Raw genomic sequence first — 19,410 nt, forward strand, 5'->3', positions numbered from 1 at the left:
TGATTTAGATTTTGTTTCAGGTGGTTATGTGGGGGAATTTGGCAGTTGAGAAAACTTTAAATTTCATGGAAGTTGGAAATTGTTTTTTATTTTTTAATGCAGGCATTTTAAATTCTGCTTGGAATAAATTGTTGCTTGCGAGTTAAGACTTCAGTTGTAGAATGTGTGGTGAATACAAGCTCATAATAATACTCAACAGTTTATAACTTTTACGAAAATATGTTGAAAACTTTTAATCTTTGAGCTTTGTTTTTGAGTTATGATTTTGTTACAGTAAAACAATCATTTTTGTTGACGCGAGATTAATTTTCATCTCAAAATGCCTGGCTTCAGTAACTGTGAGTAATAAGTTTACTATTGTTACACTCAGTAGGCTATTTATCTCTGAATAATATCTTATTATCAGCACGTGCATTATTTTATTCATTACCGTAACATTAAATAACTACCTAGTGTATCAAACTGAACTTATGACTTGAGAATAGTTTTATTTAAACAAAATATAATAACCGATTAATATTACAAACTCGGTGAATTATTAAAGAAAATGTTGCACGTTTATTGTCATGACACTGTTGTTAAGAATCAGATCACAATAATTAGCCTATTGTTTATGAAACTTTTTTTCAGTACTTGAAGGAATATCCAACATCAACGATGAGGCTAGATGTACAGCTGAAGAAATGGATGAAGCACGACGTAAAAATGTTGCTTATGAGTACCTGTGTCATTTGGAAGAGGCAAAAAAGTGAGTTTAAATTAGTTTTTTATGAACCTGTTCAACAATAATTTCTAAGATCAGGCTTACAATTATACTTATGGTTGTATGATATGTATAATTGTATCAACAAATGAATCAATTGATAAATAGATAATTTGCTAACTAATCTGTATATATTGGTACCTACACTATTCTTGTTCTTAATAGGTACTTTCATTTGCTATGGTCCAAATTTTGGAAACTTGAAATGTTAAATACAGTATCTTGCAATTGATAGACTACTTGAATAAAAACAAATTACTTGCATTATTTTCTATAATTTTCTGCAATGTTCAAAGAGTATTTTTCATTATAAAATGTAGAATAAATGTTTCTGCATTTCAACAAAGGAATCTTTTTTTGAAAATAAGAGGTTGGGGTTACTCTATTCCACTTTGAGAAATTGATGTGTTAAAGTTAATTTTCAAGAGTTTAAAACCCAGACATAAACCTTTAAAATAAATAATATTATCAAAAACAAATGGAATCATCTTTGAAAAATCACAAATTATTTATTGAAAAATATTTAAGTTTCTGCTACCTGAAGATCTTTTGTAGCGTCGAGGCATGTTGTCAGCAGCTGCAGAATCTGCAACAGATGAATGTTCAGAATGTAGGCTATTTATTTCAAGCAACGTGGATACTTTGTTTTTTTTTCAAATAAAATACATGGTATTTATCATATATTGCATTGTATTTGCATCATATCCCGAATAATATCATAATTCTTATACTGAGTTAAATTAACCCTAAGCTTAACCTAAAACTGACCTTCTTGTATTATCTAGAAAAAGAATTCGAACAAGTTAACTATGGATATAGATATCATAAGTATTTAAGAAATGGGTTTTCTAATTTGAAGTTTTCCGACAACGATATCACCGGATGTAACAGGAAAATTTGTTTTTTGTCAATAGTTCAACTAATTTAAGGAGAGTCGACAATATATCGATTGTAGAACCTCGATAATGATTAGGGCTACACGGCTATCAATGTTGAACATTGATTTTGGATAACAGAGATCTGAGATGAACGGTTTTGAATATTTTCCCGCAAGGTGGGACAAAGTCAAAATCGGTTGGCGGTACTCAAAATATAATTTTGCTAAATTTCATCAAACCATCATTAACTATATAACTAGAAATTCTCAATAAGTGTATTTGTCTAACACAAGATAATGCACTTGATGTAGCTCATGTTTTTCTTCATCAGATGGCTAGAAGCCATGTTGAAAGAGCGCCTACCGCCGGCTCCAGAACTGGAGGAGAACCTCCGCAATGGCATCGTTCTGGGGAAGCTGGCCCACCTGCTGTCCCCTTCCGCCGTTCCGCTATTCCGAATTTACGACCTGGACGCCAAGCGCTATGCCCAGGTGGGCTTGCAGTTCCGGCACACTGACAACATCAACTACTGGCTCAAGGCCTTGGAGTGTGTGCGCTTGCCCAAGGTAATAGAAGCATCAAACTATTTTTTATTTTTCATACTAGTCAGTTAAGTCCTTCTTATTCATATTAATATAATATCCGCTTAAATTTATAGTTGTAATGTGAAACGTATCCAGATAAACTGAAAAAATACAGTTGGAAGTCGAAGGATGTCCAAGAAAAAGAATGGCCAACCACTCAATCTAGTGATAATATACTCAAGTTCGAGAGATATATTAATTTTGACATGGTGAGGGGAACGGGAACTCGATATCTCCTTCCACAGATTCTAGCATGGACAGAGTAGTAGATAGGAGTAAGCATGCTGCTTACCTTGGGAGAGGTGAGGCTTTTGACCCTTCAAAGTTTCGGAGGGATGAAAAGAAAAACCCAAGAGACCAGAGATGGGTAAAATTCCAGTCACAAATGTGGATCAAGAGGCTGAGTCGAGGGTGACCAGGTGTCCTCAGGCAAAACTTCTTGGAAAAGAGGTGAGGGTTTTAGCCCCTCAAAGTTTCGGATGGGCGAAAAGAAAAAACCCTAGAGACCGGAGATGGATGAAATTCCAGGCACAAATGTGGGTCAAGAGGCTGTGTTGAGGGTGGCCGGGCACCCTAGAGGCAGTTTGGCGACCCCTCCCTCAGCGGAAGGACCTACAAAGAAGGCCAGGAGTGAACTCACGTAGGTCACCAGGACCAACCAGTCTGAAGAGACTGCCAAGCATATCACACTGGATTGCAAGAAACCATTGTCAAGGAGAAGGGCTCTGTTTAGCTGCAAGCAAGCAGGTGATGAATGGGATGTTAGTATAGGGAAAAACTCCTGGATCTTGTAAAGGATACAGGTATTGGTTTGCCTAAATAACGAACTTGGGAACACAATAAGCTACGGTTGACGAGTGGTGTTCTTTGAACCTTTGGATCCTTGAATCCATCCCTTCAAGCATATCATATCATGCTGCTCACAATTGGATGCTGGTACAAAATTAGGGAGAATGCTTTTAGATAGTGATTAGTGACGGAAAGAGCATTGGGCCTCTCTGTCTTCGAGACAGAGCCGTGTAAAAAAAGTAATACCTCTCGGACTTAAGTCAATTTATGGAGCCTAGAGACGATGTGAGGTTTTAAACAATATATTGGATTTTGGAGCAGCAATACCGATTCACCGAGAATTTGTAATTGTATTAACAAATAAATAAATAGAAAATTGATACTGAACTAAATAATCACAGTACAAATCAGTGTTATTCAGTGTGAATGGAAGTCTAGCATTTGACAGCTGATATCAGTCATAACTTTCTATGCATCCAAGCTTGAACTTCATGATATTGTTGTTGTCTCTTCTTTTGATGAACAAACTATTATTTATATAAGCTTGTAAGTAGTTACTCGACAGATAGTTCTACAGTATAATAATGAATTAATCCAAAACGTCTTCATAATTAAAGTTTTCCAAAAATATATTATAGAGAGATTGTGATCACAGGTACATGCGTAAGACAACGATCAGAAATTTTGATAAAGGGTTTGGCAAGTTGGGATAGCAAGATTCTCAAGTGGTCACTCGCAGGAACTACACTTAATTTATCTATCACTTATCGTATTGACTTACCTTATTGATGAATTGACTTAAATTATCTATGCGATAGTTTGTGAGCGTGACTACTGTGCCAACCGTTTCCCACTATTTTTTATCATAATCAAATTATATTTTCAATAATACAGAAAAAACACTTATATATAAATATGTGTGACAACAACAAATAAATGGAAAGAAAACAACAAAAGCATAATAAGTAATCAATAACCTCTGACACAATAATCAATGAATACAAAGTAAGGATACAAAAGAAAAACATCTCGAGGCTCAGCCTGTGGGGGATGGAGTATCAGTTTTGAATATTTATTTTTCTATTAATTCATTTGCTTACTTCTTATAAAATATAACCGTATACAGAACAAGACCTGCTAACTCGCATTTAATCACTTTCAGATAATTCGTTGTTCAGACAGGTGTGTTGTTCAGATTAGTGCGTAACTTCTTCATTCAAGATAAGTTATAAATTAATTACAGTATTCATCAAGTATGATATTATAGATCTCAGCTCTTCTCCATTTTGATCATGATTCACTTACACATTGTTTATAAAGAGACTTACGATTTTTAATTATCCACTTATTATTATTACTATTGCTATCACATATTACTTCTGTATTATTACTACAATTGTGTTGACAGACGACGAAATCCAAGTGATGAGCGAGCAGTTGCAGCAGAGCGGAGTTCCGATGCCGTCGTTCCAGGGCATCGGCCGACTGCTGTCCAACGAGCCAGACATCGATCCGCATATACTGCACGAGGCCATTATACAAGTCAATAACGCCATTGATGCTCAGGTAATCGCAAATATTCTAGCTCAATTAATTGTTCTCCTATTTTTTCTTTCCTTTCATCATCATCGTCTTCTTTCTTTCTCCTCCTCTTCTTCCTTTTCCTCTTCCTCTTACTCCTTTCTCTTGTTCTTGCTATAGGCTAATTTCTCTTTCACCGTTGCACAAAAGCCGGTTAAATTTCAACCGTCATTAATTTCACGAGAACCAATCAGAGAAGGCTTTTTTGGAAAGACGGCTTCTCTGATTGGTTCTCGTGGAATTAATCATGATTCAAATTTAACCGGATTTTTTGCAACCGGCACTTAGTCTCTTTAGTTTACACTCCCGACGTCCATTCAATCTTCTTACTATGATTCTGAGTTTAGTTATTAATTTTTCTTTTTACATTTTTCTTTTTGAATCTGATGACTGAAATTGCAACAAATGTTATCGAAAAGAAATTAATTCCTAAATCATGGAAAGTGAGAAATGAAGTTTGTGGGAAATCAGCATCATGGTAGTTTATTTTTTCAAATTCAATACACCTATTTTTCGCCGACACGAGAACACAGAATGTTCTCTGATGGGTTGATTGGTTTCGCGTATCGACGACAGCCATACCTGATAACTGCGCTCACTTCCCGATTCCGGGACGACACGTTACGGTACGACAGGACAGAAAGCTCTATATTCAATTAGGATTTTTTCTAGGCATTCTAAATTGATAAATTATTTATTTATCTTTGAGAAAACATAACAACAGATCAATGTAACTTAACAAAGCGCGAGGTCTACTGTTCACGGAACTACTAGTCCTACCTTATTTTATCTTTCGCTTCTCCAGTGACTTCGTCCTCTTCTTTCGCTTCACCTATAATTATAAATTTCAATTACAGTATCTTACTCTTCAAATTATTTCCCTACTCTTGATCTAGTAGGGATCTTGATCCTTTTCTGATCATATATTTGCTTTGTGTTTTATTAAATGTAAATAAATAAATAGTAAGATGGAACGACTTGGAACCACCAATAAGAATGCTATTCAATTTGGCGGTCTTTGGTAATTTTATTTCTATCTTTATTCCTATAATTGAATATGGTGATTCTAACATTCAATGACAGTACTCACACCCACCTTAGATTTGTTCATACATCGAAGTGTTTGGACACATACAACATACGATAGCTTGAACACATTAATATCACAACTTTTGAAATAGAACTCTTCGATTGTTCAGCTCTAGGGTAGAGTTGCAGTCACCCGCATATTTCGCACACGGGTAAATATGCCTACCGGCTTGTCGATTGATTAGTTGACTAATCTCACATCCGATAAGCGTGTTCAATTCATTCGTTTGTTCATATCTTATTACTAATACTTTCAATGAAATTGAATATATTCTATCAGAACATCATCATCATCATTACTATTGACACTACAGTCCATGCAGAGCCTTAGCCTTTACAACCACATCCTTCCAACCCTCTCGACATGCTGCTGTTCTTCTTCGATCACAACATATAATTTATTTAATCTGTAGACTACCTAATTCAATATAATTGCTCAATTTGTGTATGTTTTGACTTTGAAATAGCTTTGATATATTTGAATTTGTTCTCAGGATTCAAAACTGTTGCTTGAGAAGCTGGCCAATCCATATTTGAGAATAAAACATGTTCTCATGACCTACGCTGACAACTACTTGAATATATTGTATTCGGCCAAGGCACAGAAAGTGGAAACTGCTCAGAACAAGGTGATTGCATTTGAAAGATCACTACATCACTTGGTTATTATTTTCCATGATTTTACAAACCTGTATATGAAAGATACTATTCTTTAATTTTGTATTTCATTAGTAATTGGGTTTATACATTTTTATTTCATGTTACTCATGAATAGAATAATAGCTCGAATTAAACCTTACTTTGTGTCTGAACAAGGTTTAGTTGCAATTTTCAGGGGTTTTAACTGATGTAAAACTATGTTAGTAGTTTACTATTTGATTTATTTCGGTGAAAAATCTTGTGAAAGAAGATATAATTCAATAAAATAATTAATATACTAGCAAGAAATTTCATTGAATTGTTGATATTCACTGCCAATTCAATTGAGAATTGATAGGCTTATCAAGTTTGAATAGATTATCTCTTGTCTTCTTCTGTCTTCTTCTAAGGTCAAAACATAGTGGAGCGGAGAAGGTAGCTGAAAGCGTTAAAAAGTAATGCAATTGAATATCTTTGCCTTACTAGTTACATTTTTAAATTTAACAAAATGTTGTTGCCTAACTGTTTAACATTTTTCAAGTAGTGTTTTTATTGGAATCTCTCGTTTATATTTGCTTGCAGTCCTTGAATGGCAGTCATACAGACGAGTATGACGAGCTTTTGGATAGATCCGAACTTCAAGGCCATATAACATTCACAAATGGTTAGTATCATTTATAGTATCACTCCTTCATTTTTCATAAATTTCAACAACTTCTCCATAAAATTGAGATAATTTTCCCTTGAGTTGAAGATCTCAAATTATTGTCTGTAATGAAACTTTATTCAACCAAAATTTAAAATTTTGTATCTACGAATAAATAAATAGGCCTAATAATTATAAAACAAATATATTACTTTAACTTCTAATACTATTCAGCTTAATAACATAATTGAATGAATTACTCTTTCCTCAGAATATCACAATTTGCATAAAACTTAGCTTAGGAATAATGTTCTTTCATCCTTTCCTTTGAATTATGTGGTATAGTATATTTACTCCGTAACTTCGGCATTTTTTCTGTAAGCCTATAACTATATTCCTGTTGCTTGTGAATTTATAAGATTCCAGAACATGACCTTGGAATCTTGCTAGCATATTTCAAAACGTATAACTGTACTTGAGTTTCCATCAATAGTATTCATTTCTTTCATAATAAATTGTTGTGATTCGCTGGCATAATTTCCTTATATATTTCAGTTCAATGTAAATGGGATGAAATTCTGAATTCCATAAAGAAAAACGACCCAGGCGCTTTGTACGTTATTCTGACTGATTCCTGTTTGGAGTTGTATGTAAGTATGCTGCATTACTATCGGATTGTTTTTCGTAAGCTTTGTGAAATAAATTGCTAAATTTATGAATTACTGTAAAACAACATCTCCAATATCTCTCCTGAACCTGTGTATCTAAAAATTGCTCAATTTATTGCTTTGTGCAATAAATTACTAAATTTTACTGAACCTGTGTATCTAAAAATTGTAAAATTTATTGCTTTGTGCAATAAATTACTAAATTTTACTTTAATAAGTTAATTACTGTGAATCAATACCTCCAATATATTCTTCTGAACCTGTGTATCCAGTTCCAACCTTTCTAGTTCAGTCGAATTTATTTCTGGATTCAATTTAATAACCTAATGTAGTACATCAATCATCTAACAATCTAAATAATTTTGAATTTGGTTCAGTTCCTTTACATCCCGTGATTTGTTACAATTGCATTAAGTTTGTGATGTTATTTTGACTAGGATGTTGAACGGGGCAACGAGGACTTCTACGCGGCGGAACTGCAGGACTACATAGAGGACAGGGAGAGGGTGGTGATGCACAGTGCGGCACAGCAGACCAAATTCCTGCAGAATGTTGTCGACAATGGAAACAAAGAGGCCGAGATTGAACGCAAACGTATGTGTCATTACCAGTTTGAATCAAAAGCTAGAAATTGCTAGTTCTAAGTAATTTTAAAGCAAATGCTAGGATTCGAGATAGCTGATAGAACCAATGACTAGTTGCCAGTTACTATAGTGAGGTCCACCTTATAAGCGCAGTGTTTGATTAGCAATAGTATTGCTATCCTTGTCTATCATTCAATAAAGCGGGTAGCACTATCTCTTTCTCGCTTTGCTCCGTTGCCAGATCGTCTTTTAACAATGTATAATTGATAATTAATCAACAAAATATTTCATCTTAATTATGAAAATTCACTATGAAATTATTGAAAAATATAATTTCTTGCTTAATAAAATATGATTGATTTTTTTAACGAGAATGAACTGTTAATATTACATCAATAAAACTGTATCAGCCACAAAAGGCATTGACAAGACAGAGGATCGTCAACGTTGTTCTCCTATCTTTCTCCACTGCCATTATAACATGGATCTCACTATAGATTCTAGTTTTCGTTCAATCGATCCAATATATCTGTTTATTGGCAGTTTTAATCAAAAGCTACATTCATTTATAATAACTCATTCTTTCTCTCTTCCACTTTAGGAACTGGATGGGACACTCAGAGAGCGATCTTTGAATAGAGAGGTTGTAGGAGGATATAGATACCCAAGATATCGATACATCACCCACTCAATTTATAGATACTCACTTTATTTTGAGGGTTACTTACTTTTTATCAACATAAAATTGCATTAATTCTAGGATGTTTATTTATTTTGAAAATGGCTCCTGAAAAATTGAAAGTAGTTGTGTTGTGATAAACTATGACTGTAGCCGAGTTCGGATATTGCTGCTTCGGTGAGTGCTGAATCGGTAATTCTATTGTGAGAACTGAACTATCGTAACTATGAACGGTGACGATAATACTACTATTATTACCATAACTGAAGAAAATAAACCTGTCTCCTACAAGGTTCGAACTGATGAAATTCAATCAGAATGCGAAAAACTTTTATTTAAAGCTTGGAACGAAGCTAATACAAAATTCCAGCAATCAGAAAAAATAAGTTCTGAACTTAAAATTCAACTTGAGCAGCTTCAAACTAGATTATCAGCGTTAGAGACTAAATCTAAGAATGAAGAAAAAAATACGGACAATTATCATACCGATGAAGAAGAATTATCTACTGAAACAGCATGGATTCGTCAAAAGCAAAGAAAGAGGAAGAGAGAACAATCTGACTCACCTCCAACACAATCATCCAATAAGCAGAAAGTGAGTTCACGTAGAGAAACTGAACTAAAAGAGAATGCTGAGCCAAAAAAACTCCAAGTATCAAACAAGTTAAGAGACCTCCTCCAATTATTATACTCTACAACATCCAAGACTATCAAGTCGTGTATAAGATTTTGAATGAAAAAATAAAAGGTTCTTATAAGATCACACTATTGAATAATGGTAGCTTAAAACTCAACGTTGAATCTGAGGATAATTATAGACTAGCAACATCATTGCTGAATGACAAAGAATGAATTGAGCTTCGTTTGAAAACAAGCAAACGAGACCCATTAGAGTAATTGTGAAGAAGTTGCACAGCACTTGCAATCCACAGGAAATAAAAGAGGAACTTCAGGAAAAAGGATTTAAAATTTTGGACGTGGTAAACATTCTTAAATGGAAAACAAAAGAACCACTCCCAATATTCATGTTAACTTTTGAAAACACAGAGAGCATAAATAGAATTTATGAAATATGTGTAATTATGGGTATGAAGGTTGAAGTAGTCCCCCTGAAAAAATCGAAATTTCCACCGCAATGTAAAAACTGTCAAACCTGGGGACACACTAAAAAATCCTGCCAGAAGGAGCCTAGGTGCGTGAAATGCGCTGGTCCCCACATCACTATCAACTGTACTAAGAGTAAACAAGTTAAGCCTAAATGCTACAATTGTGGGATGGAGCACCCTGCCAATTATAGAGGAGTGTTGTAGCACAAGAGTTGCAGGCACTTCGAAATAAGAAAAAAGCAATAAAATCTATTTCGTCAGTCAACAAAAGAGACGATCCTATTGTGCCACAGAGAGCTGTAATAAATGACAGTAGAGTTAAGGAGAACCAGAGTTATGCTGATAAGCTGAAAATAAAGTACCTATCAACAGTAACGAAAAGTCAAGTCTTCAAGACTTCAACTTGAGTAAAGATTTGGAACTGAGCATTACAACTCAACTTAAATTGATTATTGAGAAACTAGTTGTGCAAGTAGGTTAGAAAAACTGGAAAATATTTCAGTTCCAGAAGTCATTCACAAGAAGCATGGAAAATAGATTCAAAATTATGACTTGGAATGCTAACGGATTACTACAGCACAAAGATGATCTATTAGAAATTCTAATTGAGCATAAAATAGATGCCTGTCTCATTTCCGAAACTCATTTCACCAAAGAATCTTACTTTAAAATTACAGGGTACAAAACGTACCATGCCATACATCCCAACAACAGCGCTAGAGGTGGAAGTGCGGTTATTGTAAGAGAAGAGCTAAACCATCACGAATTCAAGAAGATAGAATTGCAGGAGTTCCAGTCGATTTCAATCAAAGTCAAACTTATCGGTAGACCATCTGGTACGATCACAATTATTGGAGCCGTCTACTGTCCACCACAATTTAAATTGAAGAAGATGGAATACATTGATTTCCTGAACAACTTCACAGGGAAATTTATCATCGGAGGAGATTTCAAATCAAAGAATACACAGTGGGGGTCCCGACTGACCACAACTAAAGGAAAGGAGCTATTACTGGCTGTTAATGAATACCACTGCGATGTTCACTCTACAAGGAAACCAACTTACTGACCAACAGACAAAACAAAAATTCCAGACCTGATAGATTTTTTCATCACAAAAAATATTTCACCAAACTGTGTTGAAGTTGAAGAAGAATTTGATCTCAACTCTGACCATTCGCCAATAGTTTTGACAATGCACAGTGCAGCTGTTAAAGAAGAAATGCCACCTAGACTCATCAACAGGTACACAGATTTAGAAACTTTTAAAAATATGATAGACTCTAAAATAGACTTGAACACATCTCTGCAAACTATAGATGAACTAGAAAGTGAAGTCCAGGAGTTTGTAATCAATATCCAACAATGTGCCTGGGAAAATACACCACTACTTCAAAGCAGGATTTTCAAAGGTAATTGCTATCCTGTAGCGGTAAGAGAGTTGATAGAAAAAGGAAGAAGAACAAGAAGATCATGGCAATCAATAAGAAATCCAAGAATTAAAACAGAACTTAATAGAATTAGGCTACTAATGTACTGAGAAAGATGATACAGGATGTAAAAAAACATGATATCAATAAATACTTAGAAGAGTTAACCAATGAATCTACTACAAATTTTTCATTATGGAGATCAACCAGGAAAATGAAGAGACCTCTTGAACAAGTTACACCAATGAGGAAGAATCAAGATTGCTGGGCAAGGAGCAATAAAGAGAAAGCCGATTTGTTTGCTGATCATCTGGAAAAGGTTTTCTCACCTCATGAGGAAACAATTATACATGAGAATCCTCATCATCTTGGAGCAGGAGTCATCACTCCAACATCGTCAAGGGAGGTAGAATATGAGATAAAAAATTTGAGCAGAAAGAAAACGCCAGGCTTCGACTTAATAACTGGAGAGATTCTACAGGAGCTCCCAAGAAAAGCAATTGTGAAGCTATGCCATCTCTTCAACGCTTCATTCCGATTGAAATATGTGCCAAGTTTCTGGAAGGTAGCCGATGTCATCATGATACCAAAACCTGGAAAGCCACTACATGATGTAACCTCGTATAGGCCAATTTCACTACTGCCAGTAATATCAAAATTATTTGAGAAACTTCTACTGAAAAGATTAAAGCCTTATCTGGACGATAATAAATTAATACCAACCCATCAATTCGGATTTCGAGATAAACATAGTACAATAGATCAGGTGCACAGAATAACAAATATTATTGAAAATACATTGGAGGAGAAGAAAGTTTGCTCTGCAATTTTCCTTGACGTAGCACAGGCTTTCGACAAAGTATGGCATTCAGGATTGTGCTACAAAATGAACCAGTTCTTACCAACAGAATACAGTCTGATATTGAAATCATATCTTCAAGACCGTTATTTCAGGATAAAACAAGATGATGCTTTTTCATCTCTCAAAGAAATCAGGGCTGGAGTTCCTCAAGGAAGTGTGCTAGGTCCCCTCTTGTACATCCTCTACACATCTGATATACCTCAACCCGAAAACGTAACAGCAGCAACATTTGCTGATGACACATCAGTTTTATCATTTGGTGAAACTGTTGAAGTTTCTACAGAGAAATTGCAGGTGGCAGTCAACAGAATCAATGTTTGGACAAAGCACTGGCTTATAAAATTGAATGAAGCAAAGTCAGTTCAAGTCAACTTTACAAACCAAAGAGTTCAATATATCCTCTTAACACTCAATGGGAATATTGTACCCTACTCCAACACTGCAAAGTATCTAGGCATGACGCTGATGCCAAGCTTAGGTGGAAGGAGCATGTGAAGAAGAAAAGAGAACAACTTGGCATGAAATTCAGGAAAATGTACTGGCTACTTGGGAGGACATCAAAGTTTTCAAATTATAACAAATTGCTTCTCTACAAGCAGATTCTCAAGCCGGTGTGGAGATTCTCAAGCCTATGGAATTCAACTCTGGGGTTACTCATCCAATTTCGCTGATATTGTGATTGATATTTTTATTTAAAATTAAGTACAGATATATTTTTACAATAACAAAATCATCAACCTGACCATCCAATATCGACATCATCCAGCGCTTCCAGAATAAAGTACTCAGAAGTTGTGTAGACGCTCCTTGGTACATCAGGAACTGTGATCTCCACCACCGCGACCTGGGAGTGGCGACAGTCATCAGTGGAATCCAAAGATTTGCAGAAAAACATGAGAAAAGACTTCATCAACATGTGAACGTGGAAGCAATCCAGCTGCTCAACTTGCATGGAGTAAGAAGACTACAACGCAGAAAGCCACACTAATTAGTTTAGTGCTAAAGTGTTCAATTGGAAGTGCAAAGGCAGAATACTGTATCCTTTTATGCTAAAAATAATCTTCAATTTAATCCTTGACCAATAGCTTAACCAATGGGTTTTACCTTCATAAACAATATTCTTATCAATTTAAGTCAAAATAGAATAGCTTATTAGTCTTTAACTAGGTGCCATAAAAATCAAGAAAAAAAGAAATTATTAAATGAAAATTAAATAAATAAAAATTAATTAATTAAAAAGAATTAAATGTACTAAATAATGCAGTAGAAATTATAATATTTTTGACTGAAAAAATTATCAAATATTTCATCAGATAGAAAGATTATCACGGAAATGGATGGATACAAATTCAAACGTAAAGTGAGTTTGTTAATATTTGAAACAGATGACATTAGATACTTGTAGATGAGAAAACTGCGTGAGGTCTACAGTAGTTCACAGAACTACTAGAATAAATTTAACCTCAAATAGAGCAGCGGAAAAAACTACAACAAATCACAAACTCTGGAACTGATATATGGGAATCCAGCGTGAAGGTTGGTAGCACTGGCTACCTTGAATAGTTTCTTTAGTGCCGCGTCTGATTTTCTTTAAATTTAATAATGTTCGCGGTAGTTCTGCATCATTAAAAGTTAGTTTTTCCACGAAAGCTAGTGATGGACTTGTAGTAATGTGTAAAAAACGTGAGTAATATTTGGAACTGCAATCATTCTGGTAAATACTTATGTTTCTAACCTACAATACAGTGGTAGAGAAAGACTGTTTCAATACCTTTTTCGTGCTAAATGAACTTTGAACCCCTTGTTGCGAACCCAACGAGTACAAATTTACCCTTACAGAATTGACACTAATAAGGAACATTATATTGGTAACCGTGATAATAGAAGGAATGCTCTTTAACGCCTCTGTTTACGTATCAATCTTTAATAGCTATGTTGCTGAATTGTTTAAGATTGACAGTTATTGAGTATCATCGGAGTTCTCTTCATGCTATTAGTGAAATAGACTACTCGGCGTGCGACGAGACCTGTTGCGCCGTGATTGCACGTGGGGATTGTGGTGCAATCTCTTATCTCCGAACACCTGATTTGTTATATTTGAGCACTTATTTGTTTCATCGACAAAGCGATGATAGCACCGAGATTATCATCGTTCGATTGCTAGAAATAGGATCTGCAGCCCAGCTCTCTTCATTCAAAATAAATAAACTAACACTAAAATCATGTAAAACGCGTTTCAAACCTATAAAACTACTAAGAACAATATTGGTATATTTTATAAAAAAAAGCTGCTTCAGAAGGAGCCATACTTTAGTGAACGGTGACATATGCTGGCGATGTTGTACTTCGGGATGTCTGGCTTCCATCACAACATCAAAGGAGATTGATATAATCAAGACTAACAATGCATGTCATAAGAATCACGTACCACATCAAACACCGATTGATATTTTGAACACTCAGACCAATATAAACAAATACGATCCGATTTCTTCAAGAGTAACCAATAGGAATTCACTCGACTCACATCTACTATTACGAAGATCTTGCAAGCCACTTAGTTTTAGCATTGAGACTCAGACTGAAGATTTAATATTACAATCAATGGATGATTTAGTACGGAGAATTGACGAATTAACTAATAATCAATCGGCACTTGTGGAGGAAATTCAACGGCTCACGTTACTCATTGAAGAGAAGGAGGACAGTTCTAACTCAAAAACAGTACGGAGTATTGCCACTAACACTGATGTACATGTTTGTGACGAGGGGCCGGTGATTGTTGGCTCAACGAATGCTATGACACAATCAGACTTAAGTACAAATGACATTGATAATTACGAGAGATCAATTTTGTTAAGAGAAAGTACAATTGGACAGTTGAATGAGAACTGCAATGAGAGTTACAGGCGAATTGATGAAATGGAGAAGAATCTAGATGAATTGAGACAAAAATATATGAAATTAAAATCTGAATACGACACTCTCAAACGAAGATTCTCTGATCTAGCTGATCAAAGTTTATAAGATCAGCGGATCGGAATCGATAATGTTATAACACATGGAAAGTCTGATGAATTTTCGGCAAGGATACTTGACAGAATTCTTTTCATTTCCGATACTCGAGGTGAGGGAGTAGTAAAAACACTACATGAAAGTCTCTATAATATGAAAGTTTCAGGCAATATTTACTCTAGTGCTCCAACGCGATCAATCATTAAAAATAATATGCACGATATACTCCGATTGATCCCTGAAGACTATCTAATTTTCAGTGCTGGAATAGATAATTTTAATTGGAACTTAAACACTGAATCAATAACCGAATATCTTGAGTCAATAATGAAGCTGGTAGTACAGTGCGATCACACAAACCTAATCTTGACTACTATTCCATATAGGTATGATATTCCAGAGAACAGCAGAGAAAATAAACAGTCAATAATGCTATTCGCACCTTTTGCAGAGTATATAAGCAGAGAGTTGTACTAGTGGAGTTGTGGTTAGTGCCCAGATTCTGGCATAATAGACACGGATTGAAATTCAGTAAGGCGGGGCGGAGAGAAATTGGAAAAAATTGATTGAAACCATCACAGTGCTTAGAATGAAGAAGACTAACAAAACAATGAATAATGACGATGAAAAAAGTAAAATTATCAACAACACTTACTTGCTAACAAATGAAATAAATGAACAGCTACCTCAAGAATTTTCAGGATCTTTTCTGAATCATTGTGTAGAAGAAAATAGTACAAGAAATTCAACACTTCATCACATCAATGAACCTGCTTCAGAACTTACTCTCATCAGTAACCAAACTACCGAAGAAGGGGAAATCCCGGTCATAGGATATGAAATTGAGAGGAGAAATAACATTTTTTTAGAAATAGGACAACTAGAAACACTGACAATTTGATTGACGTGACTGTTCTAGATAATAGCAAGAGACATGACAATTACTTCAACTTAATTCATTACAACATTAGAAGCCTGAAAAACAAGACCGACGAATTAGCTATACAGTTGGAAAAAATAGAGGAAAATCAATTAAAAAACAAAGTTGACTTTTTGTGCCTGACAGAAACCTGGCTCCAAAATGAGAACACAGTTAAGATTCACAATTTCAACCTCATTTCATTTTTTAATAGAATTGATAGAGAGGGAGGTGGAGTGGCTATTTACGCCAGAGATGGAATAGAGGCGAGCAGACTACAGCTCGGACGGACTAATGAAAACCTGGAAGTGGCACTCATGCAACCCAACAATTATGCAATAGTATGCATATATAGACCACCTAATAGTCACTTCAATACTTCTATAGATGATCTGGAGGCAATTTTGTCAATACTAGCCAATAAGTTCGATAAATGCATGGTACTGGGAGACCTAAATGTAGATTTCATGAAGCAATCAACAAGAAGTAAGACACTAGAATCATTATTTGAGACTTACGGTTTGAGAGGCATTGTCAGGGATTGCACAAGGGTTACTGGGACGTCATCGACATTGATTGACATTTGTTTTGTTTCACATGAGATATGGACTGAGGATGTGGAGGTAACTGAGCTGGGACTTTCCGATCATTATGCTCAGATCATCAAATATACTGTGGCTGGTGAAAATGATAATGGTGATAGGCTATTCGCTACAAGAATATTCTCAGACAATGCAAAACATAAATTCCTAAGAAAGCTACAAAGTTTAAATTGGTCAATAGCAATCGATGTTGAGAACTCACATGATGGGAAGTTTGATAAGTTTTTGGATATGTACTGCGAAGCCTTCAATGAATCGTTCCCAATCGTTCATAAGAAAAAGAGGACAAGCAAAAAGAAAATTGAGTGGGCTTCTCCTCTACTGAAACATGCTTGTGATGAGAAAAGAGACCTCCTACTCTTCGCTAAAATATCTCCAAACAATGCAGCACTCAAAGATAGAATCGATCACCTGTCTCAGCTGATCCGTCACATGATAAATGATTCGAAACAAGCTCATGCTGAAACGTTACTAGCTTCGTCCAAGAATAAAGCCAAATCAGTATGGAAAATAATTAAAATGGAAACGGAAGTCAATACTGTGAAGAAGTCGTACCCAACAGCAGTAAATGGAATAAGATTGAACTCTATTCATGATATAACCGAAAGATGTAATGAGTACTTCATAAATGCTGCCGATACCCAATTTAACACAACTTCTTCTTTTAAAGAGCAGCTAGGAAACGTGTGCCATGTCGGAAATGTATTGGAACGATTCCCTGTATTAACGGAACTCGAGGTACTTGATGTCGTGCAACAATTGAAGAGCAAAATGACAAGCGGATTGGATGATATACCAAGTAGAATATTGAAGGAATGCTTTAACCCAATTATTTCTCCAATAACAAGGTTGATAAACATATCATTCAGCTCAGGTACCTTCCCTCATCAACTGAAACTTGGAAGGGTGATTCCTATTCATAAAAAGGGATCAACAGAAGATGTTTGTAACTTCCGTCCTGTACAAATAGCAAGCTGCTTCTCCAAGTTATTTGAAAAATTAGCAGAAATAACAATATCTAGGCACCTGAAATCAAATAGAATCGTTTCACCATGCCAATGTGGATTTCAGCCAGGAAAATCCACTACTGATGCTGTTAATGATTTTCTGTTCAAAATTTATGACGCCCTGGATAACAATAAGAAGGCTTTAGGTTTATTCATCGATCTGAAAAAAGCTTTCGATAGTCTTGATCACGATATCTTGATGGAAAAAATTTATCACTATGGATTCAGAGGATCTGTATTGGAATGGTTGAGTTTGTTCATAACAGGCAGATCACAGGTGGTCGAAATTGAAGCAAAAAACCGGAATGTGGAAAATTATAAATACAGATCCAATTGCAGTAAATTGAAGAGAGGAGTACCACAGGGAACAATAATTGCACCTATATTATTCTCCTTATTCATCAACGATCTCCCTAGTAATATACCAGGAGCCAGTAGTGTATTGTTCGCCGATGATGCCAACTTTCTCATCATAGGTGATACTATCCAGCAGATGCAGAGTGGGGGAGAAAAAGTGGTAGAGCGCATTCGAAATTGGTGTGAAGCAAATAAAATCAAGGTGAATATTGAAAAGACATGCTATCTCAGTTTCTCCATAAATCATTTCAACGCTCCTGACACCTTCTACTTCGATATGGACTTAAAACAGGTCAAACCAGCAAATGTCTGCAGCTTCCTGGGGTTGAAAATGGATTCTGGTTTGAGATGGAATGATCACATCGACGAATTGATTAAACGACTCAGTAAGGCCACATTCGCAATATTGCTACACTAGCAAGAACAATGCATCAGCAGATAGTCTTCTCCGCATACTATGGATACTTTCAGCCTCTTCTTACCTACGGATTACTTTTCTGGGGCACGTCACCGGAAATTATCAGGGTATTCAGAGCACAGAAGAGAGTGATTAGAATAATGCTCAAAAAACCGCCTGGAACTCCATGCAGAGAATTATTCCGATCATCAGGGACGCTCACACTACCTTGCCTGTATATTCTGGAGTCTTATAGTCTGTAGCATTTGGTCTCAAGCATGCATCGACGTGGACAAGAGGTGCTGACCTACACAATTATAACACGCGCTCAAGGAACACCTATCGAATACAACAACATAGGACATCGTTCTACGAGAAAAATCCAATTCACATGAGCCAAAAAATGATCAACTCCCTGCCGCACCATCTTAAGGACATTGACAATAGAGTGCAGCTCAAGAAGAAATTGAAGGACTGATAAGTGTTTTTATGACATGAATGACTTTTTGTTGTGATTTTTTTTTGTAATATGTAATTTTATTTTGTAATATGTGACGATTGCCAAATAACTTTATTGTTGTACATGCAAAGAGTAATAAATTCAAATTAAAACGGGAAGAATCCATGTTCACACATTTCTAGGCCTGGTTTCTAGGACACTTATTCAATCTAATGGACCATTAAACATAAACATTTGATATAGATTCATTGGTGCATCAGATTCAACCGGGCCGAAGTCTGCCGAAAGAATCATAAGAATTCTCTTTTTCCTCAGCAGAGTTCATTCATTGGAAAACAGGGAAAATTATGATTGT

The 19,410-nt window shown here is 35.5% G+C and overlaps 1 protein-coding gene across 1 annotated transcript in view; it reads left to right on the plus strand.

The window, feature by feature from the left end:
• Nucleotides 1–6: 6 nt before the first annotated feature.
• Nucleotides 7–19,410, plus strand: part of LOC111055421 (ras GTPase-activating-like protein IQGAP2) — an 86,862-nt gene continuing 67,458 nt past the window's right edge. Inside the window, exons 1-10 of the mRNA XM_039420048.1 lie at nt 7–338; nt 631–748; nt 1,973–2,207; nt 4,335–4,580; nt 6,179–6,313; nt 6,906–6,987; nt 7,525–7,619; nt 8,075–8,237; nt 10,684–10,975; nt 12,391–12,511. Coding sequence (XP_039275982.1) covers nt 320–338; nt 631–748; nt 1,973–2,207; nt 4,335–4,580; nt 6,179–6,313; nt 6,906–6,987; nt 7,525–7,619; nt 8,075–8,237; nt 10,684–10,975; nt 12,391–12,511 — 1,506 coding nt within the window. The 5' untranslated portion in view covers nt 7–319. The remainder of the gene's footprint in view (nt 339–630; nt 749–1,972; nt 2,208–4,334; nt 4,581–6,178; nt 6,314–6,905; nt 6,988–7,524; nt 7,620–8,074; nt 8,238–10,683; nt 10,976–12,390; nt 12,512–19,410) is intronic.

This window comes from Nilaparvata lugens, chromosome 2 (genome assembly GCF_014356525.2).
Source record: "Nilaparvata lugens isolate BPH chromosome 2, ASM1435652v1, whole genome shotgun sequence".
Lineage (NCBI taxonomy): Eukaryota > Metazoa > Arthropoda > Insecta > Hemiptera > Delphacidae > Nilaparvata > Nilaparvata lugens.